General features: G+C 41.2%; 1 protein-coding gene across 7 annotated transcripts in view; it reads left to right on the forward strand.

Annotated features, from left to right (window-relative positions):
* The first annotated feature begins 5,578 nt into the window (after window positions 1-5,578).
* gria2b (glutamate receptor, ionotropic, AMPA 2b) overlaps window positions 5,579-6,488 on the forward strand; it is a 47,949-nt gene continuing 47,039 nt past the window's right edge. For 2 of the 7 annotated variants that reach the window (XM_031866881.1, XM_031866882.1), the window contains exons 1-2: window positions 5,579-6,021; window positions 6,155-6,295. In XM_031866881.1, coding sequence (XP_031722741.1) covers window positions 5,937-6,021; window positions 6,155-6,295 — 226 coding nt within the window. In that variant the 5' untranslated portion in view covers window positions 5,579-5,936. The remainder of the gene's footprint in view (window positions 6,022-6,154; window positions 6,296-6,488) is intronic. The other 5 variants (XM_031866879.1, XM_031866880.1, XM_031866883.1 and 2 more) reach the window with 4 other exon arrangements.

Below are 6,488 nucleotides of genomic sequence, written 5' to 3' on the forward strand. Positions count from 1 at the left end.
AGTCTATATGCATCTCCCCTTGTGTTGTGCCGACATGTATCACACAACAACACAGCTGTTTTTCCACCGAGGTTTGACCTATCTTAATCAACCATCACCGGCCATCTATTATTCATGCAAACCTGCCTGGAAAAAATGACCCCTGAGTATCATTTGCAAGATTTTTCATATGAAATCAGTCTCCAGCTTAATGAAGCAAGATAGATGCTGACCTTATGTCATGAGAACAGAGTTAATGGAGTTTGAGGACCAGAATTGCTCACGTAAAGGAAGCCCGTTGCAGGGATCTTTATTTTAAATCTCTCTTTAATTTTTCTCTCTCTCTCTTCATGGCTGCCATGGTTACAGACATGGAAAAGGGTTTTTGTCTGTCACCACAAATAATCCTGCCTGAGACACAGTATGGGAGTCAGACTGTAACTACACGCACACTCAAGTGGAAGAAGCCTCTAAAATCACAGATGGATCTTGAATCACCAAGAGACACATTATGTTTTCACAGACTAATGAAGAACTTTAGTTGTGGTTAGTTTTGAATCATCTGAGGACTCATTTAGGCTCTGAATGAATCTAAAATTAGAAGGATTCTGCATTGCAGTGCCCTCCAATGGTCAAATTTATATTTGTTTAATGTAATGAGATGAAATGCTCTCCTGGGAGAAAAAACACGTTGTGCTTAGAGTGTGATAAAAACGGAGGTTGCTTTCCACTTCATGCTAAAATACAGGCGAAAGGTTTTCAGTTTGGTACATAAACCCGAATATAAGAGATAAAATATAAGATATGTTCAGTGGTGAGACTACACTAAATTATTCATGTAAAAACCTTTAGAAGAGCTGAAGCGAGGCTTTGCATGTTAGCAGTTGCTTTTCTTAAAACATGTTTATACACATTTTATAATCCTGGTCATTAGCTCAGGCTGTTACCTGCAGCAAACAATTATTATTACAATATGCAAATAGAGCAGATGACAGATCACCAATGGTGCAAGGACACTATATTAAGGGGTTTAAAGATGAAATCCTCGACACCAGGATGGTAGATGTATCAAGTAGTCCTTGTGACTCATGTGCCTCTTTGTGTGTGTCTGTGCACCCCCCCACCCCCCCGCACCCCAGCACCCTGCTAAGCATCACAGTGCAGTAACCTATATCACACAAGGTGCTTTCTAATCCAACACGACCTCTCACCAGGCTGCCACCCAGGCCACCAAGAAAACCGCCATGACAGTTAGTGGAGGGACAGTGGGGGAGGAGAGGCCACAGGGCTTATTGGAAGCTCATTTACTGTGAACAAGGCTCTCTCACATCAGTGTTGTGCTTTTACAAAACTACCCTAGCCCCAAAAATATACAGAGTAAGCCTTGTATTTTTATTCAAAAGAAGTAGGTTTTGTACCAGCGATGTAATGATACCTTCAGTGTTGTAAATCGTTTTCTACCAAAATATCATATCCTAGAATCAAGGGTGTATTTTAATATACTTTAACTGACCACCATTACAATAGTCTAGTGACATCTGTCACTTCTGTTAGTTTCTTTCTTTGTTTACTTATTGTCACAGTGTATAGGGAATAGCGATGGTTTTCTATGAAACCTGAGACATAATAGGCTATTTTCCAAATGCCACAGTGGATTTCAGGTCAGCCACAATTTCCCATTCCCTCACAGGCACGGTGGCTGTTTGGCAGCAGCCTTTTGGCAGCGCTCAAAATGTGGAGGTCTAGAAAGTGTGGAGGATTCCATTTGCTGTCAGAGGTCAACGTAGCGAGGAGCTCAGTTCCAGCGAGATTCGACCAATCTCTAAAACAGCCATGACTGTGGGTCCCTACATTAGTTAGTTCTGCCCAAAGCAGAGAAAGGATAGGGTGAAGTCTGAAAAGCCTGATAGTAGAGGGAACACAGGATGGCTAGACAATGTGCCACTCTCAAATTAGAATGCTGTGTCTTTAATTTGAATTACACTTTCAAATATTGAAAACAATTTACTGTTTTAAAACAGATATTTTGAATGGGTGTTCATGATCATAGGGTCATAAACAACGACTGCTCAGCTGGAAACCATCAAGCAGCAAGAGGTTCAGGAGGATGCATCATTAGTAAAAGGCAAAGGGAAATTAAAAAAATGGATGAAATGGATGCAAGAGATGAAATACGCAATGCAGACAGCTGGAAACTATTAGTTGTGTTGATGAGCCAATGAATGCTGATTATCAGCACCGCACCGCTTCACATTTGCACGTCTTCATATCTAGGAGCCCAGTTTGAGCTGAAAGGGATTAAGTCTGTGCTTTTTTGCGAGTGACAATATGGAATAAAACACAATTTTGGGAATAAAAGTTATGCATTGTTCTTAAAACAACTTATGAACATGACTATTTCCCGTAATAACACCCTTTAAAGTTAGAACTTTGATATCATTTATATAAGGATTAAATGGGTCTAAGCTTTGAACCTCTCATCTGATCCGCGGCTGAGGCAGTGTTTTAGAGGTCAAATTATAAGAGTGCTCAGCGCAACATTGGTACGGATTGAATGGTATTGACGTAAGCTGATGCAGTCAAAGTGTCCAGTCTCAGCACTCTTTCTGACCTTGGAACCGATCCCTGCAGGTTTAACTCCCCAGAACTGTTCTAATGGCAGTAAATGCTTGGCTTAGCAACTTCGGTGGGTCCAAAGGCCCTGTTATGTATTCACATCACCTCTTTACTTTACTCTGTCACTGTCACATCAGCAGCGACTGTACTATAAGTCACAGAGGCACTGGCTGTTTTAAATTGTCTTTGTTCAACTCATTTTTGAAGGTGAGGCCAAACATAATTATAAAATGTGAAAAAAAACACATCAAAGAGAAGAAAGTAATTTAGAAAACAGCAGTCCTCTTAGGCTCCGAAAGGACTTCCAGAGAATATTTGCACAAACACTTATCCATTGTTTCTGTGTACTGCAGCTAATGATGGCAAGGGATTCATTAAAATCATTAAACTCTGTTACCAAAAGGTCATGTGTCAGATCCCCACAGTAACAGCCAGCGTTTGTCCATCACAAGCTAAGAGTCTCGTTGCAGAGCCCTTGAGTGAGACACTAAAATACTACCCATTGTGAGCCTCTCTAGATAAGAGCAACAGCTAAATGCCAGAAATGTAAATGCTTTTCAGGAGACAGTCGCTGCACAGGATTTCTGGGACACAGAAGATGGTGGTTAAACATTTCTCAAAAGGTCACTGACTTGGTTTGAACAGCTATAAAGTGCTGGATTCTCCAGGAGGTCCAAATGTTTTCATTAGCACGTGCAAAATTCCCATCTCACTCTTACGGTTTATTTGTGTAAATTGACTCGATGGTAAACATTCTCACACAGTCAGCGGGCTCATGATTTGATTATGAGTTGCTCTCATTTCATTCCTAAAAATGAAATGAGAGCAACAGTTAAATCATCTCGCAGGCTGCAAATTTAGTGAATTGTGGTGTAAGATAATCAAACTGAAATTGCATATCAGTCTAGCAGCAGCAGAGTGAATCCATGCATGACAGAACCTCCAGGCAAGGTCAAGCAGATGAGCATATGTGGGTATGTGAAACACAAACAGCTGAGCATGCAGTGTAGTCTGCCATAAATAGGATATACAGAAAGAATGACACCAGAAAGCAAATGTTTGGATGTCCAGTTCAGTGCAACAGGTTTGGCACTTACGGGGGGATTTATTGTGCCATTCAACTTGAGTCTTATTTTCATAGTTTTGCCCATCGTCTCTATTGCTAATATACATATTGTGCCTCCCAAGTTATTTGCTGACATCCATAGACTGTATTTTAAGAAGTGGACTTAGTCACCATGATGTCTCCCATTGGCCTGTGGACTAAGATTTTGAAGCCTCGAAATCTGCATTTTGGCCGTCACCATCTTGGTTTATCACCGCCACCATCTTGGTTTTCTGCAACCAGAGGTAATTGCACTGATTGATTGTTGCTGATTGTTAAATGTTATGCACCTCCCGTCATGTCAAATTCCTTGTATGTTCAACATACCATGGCAATAAACGGTTCTGATTCTGATTCTGAATACGAGAGAGTAGAGCTATGTGCAATTTTTAGTTTATCAAAATGTACGAATTCACTTTCACAAACTGAAAACACACTGTTAAAAGGTTAAAGTTGTGAGACAGAAACACAGACAACTCAGACTATCTTTCCTTTTCAGTTTTATTTCCAAATAAAATGGTTTAGATAATCTGACTAAACAGTTGACTTGTTTGCAACCTCCATTATCCTCCGATTACTTGTTTTTCTTGTGTTGTATCCAAAAGAAATGATGGCCAAAACCAAGAAAGTCACAAACCTAACATGTCCTTCAACATTCCCAGCCCTACATTTACTCATAGCTAAATGAAGACAGTGTTATATGTGATGTGCTGTCCATGGTGCTGAAATATGATACACACTGTTGCTTCTAACTGCCAACACCCTGAGCTCCTACCTCATTAGTTTGCTCCCTACTACCGTCCAATGATTAATATACATCTGTCTGTGCGGGCTGAGATATGCATATCATAAAACAAGGGGACAGGAATGCCATTTATTTCCTGTTAGCTGTGAAGCAGCTCTCCTCCATTTAACCCTGTTCTAAATGGCAGTTACAACCAGCCACAGATTTACATTGCATTGATTTGTATGCAGATGGTGGAAATAAGCGCTAGATCAAAGTTAAAGAGGAGATTCATTCCTGGAGGGCATGAGTGATGGCCTCCAGCTGATGCGCTTGATGAGTTTTCTCAGTATGAAATGTTGGCCTTTAACGTGCCGTAGAGGAGACTTGTTTTTCAAGTGACCGAAAAACATTTGCCGGCCTCAAATCAAATTGTCTATTCAATATGTATTTTTGCTGCTTTTCTGACATTTTGTCAATTATACAAAACAGCTCTTAAGGTTGAAAATATCTTGAGCTATATTCCATTGTGCATTCTGCAACCAGCAGGGAAGAAAGGATTAGATGGTTCAAATCTGTAGGCTAAAGATATTCAGCACATTGAGCCATGCATACATCTTCAGAGTGAAATGGTATACATCTAAGGTCAGGAGTGTGATCCCTGCAAGAGTGAAGTGATCTAGAGCAACCTTTATCAGACAGGCAGGTCTGTCCTCTCTCCCTATCTGCTTCATTGAGAGGAAGTGCTGTACATTGTGCCAACATTAGAAGATACACTACTATGCTGCTGATGTGTAAACATTTAAAAATGATCCTCAACACATTTAAGTCTGTTTGTTTGTCTATTGACTTCTACATTAAATCCAATGGGTTAGTAAAGAAGGGAAGTTCAGTTAACTCATGCTTAGTGAGGAAGAGGTTCTGTGTGTTGGGTTAGAAAGCCTTTTGACTTTCGAACGACTTGTTGAACAACTGTGACTGACTGCACATATCGTGACCCTAGGAGGTTGTGGAATTAACAATGCACCATGTGTTAATGCCTAATGCCTTTAGCTAAAGCTTGTCATATAAAACAGACTGGAGTTATATTCCCCATTATCGCTGGAGGTGTAGTGTTCACTCTTGTCACAAAGTGGTTGCCGCTCGGCTCTTTTCGTCTCTGTCCGCCTTCTCATTAACGTTCCTCACATGTGGGTGTGATGTTGAAAGGATCTCCGGCGCGCCAAGCGGAGACGCGCAGTGTCCCTGTGCGCTTAGAGGAGGTATCAGCTGCCGGCAGGAGCGGAGCGACGAGGAGGAGCGGAAGAACAGACAGCAGACTTACAGTGCAGGCGACCATTCCTTCACTGCTGGCGTCCTTTCACAGCTAGCCACCTGCAGAAAAAAACGGTCATTTTCTGCAGATTTTGAATTGTTTTCTGAAGGTCTCCAATATATGTGGGATCTAACAGCTCCGGAGACATCGAGGAATATCAAACTCCCCTGGTGGATGTGGACACCTAAACTGTGGACATGGAAACGATAGTGAATTTATCCGTGTCAGTTCTGCTGGTTTTATGGGGATGCGCGCTTGGAGGCTCGCCCAGTGTTCAAATCGGTACGTATCCATTAGTTTGAACATAACAACCATTTGGATTGAAGCGACGATTTTGTGCGTAAAATGCTGAAAATTTTTTTAATTACCAGAGAACAATGTGCGAGTGAAGCTCATATTTGCATTTGGGTTTCAGGGGGACTCTTTCCCAGGGGCGCGGATCAAGAGTACAGCGCATTTCGGATAGGGATGGTTCAGTTTGGCACCTCGGAATTCAGATTGACGCCCCACATTGACAATCTGGAAGTGGCGAACAGTTTTGCTGTAACCAACTGCTGTAAGTGACAAAAATATCCCACTTTGTTTTTAATGAAACATCTTTCTTACAAGTGTGCATGTCAACCAATGTTAAATGATTTATTGTGCGTTTTATGATATGAGTTTGGATAAATGTATCGGCTATTATGATGGATGTGGAAATCATTTGTGCTGTCAGCAAACATATTGAGACTGTGAGGTGTGTGTGTGTG

Source organism: Anarrhichthys ocellatus, unplaced genomic scaffold (genome assembly GCF_004355925.1).
Source record: "Anarrhichthys ocellatus isolate YVR2014 unplaced genomic scaffold, GSC_Weel_1.0 scaffold37, whole genome shotgun sequence".
NCBI lineage: Eukaryota > Metazoa > Chordata > Actinopteri > Perciformes > Anarhichadidae > Anarrhichthys > Anarrhichthys ocellatus.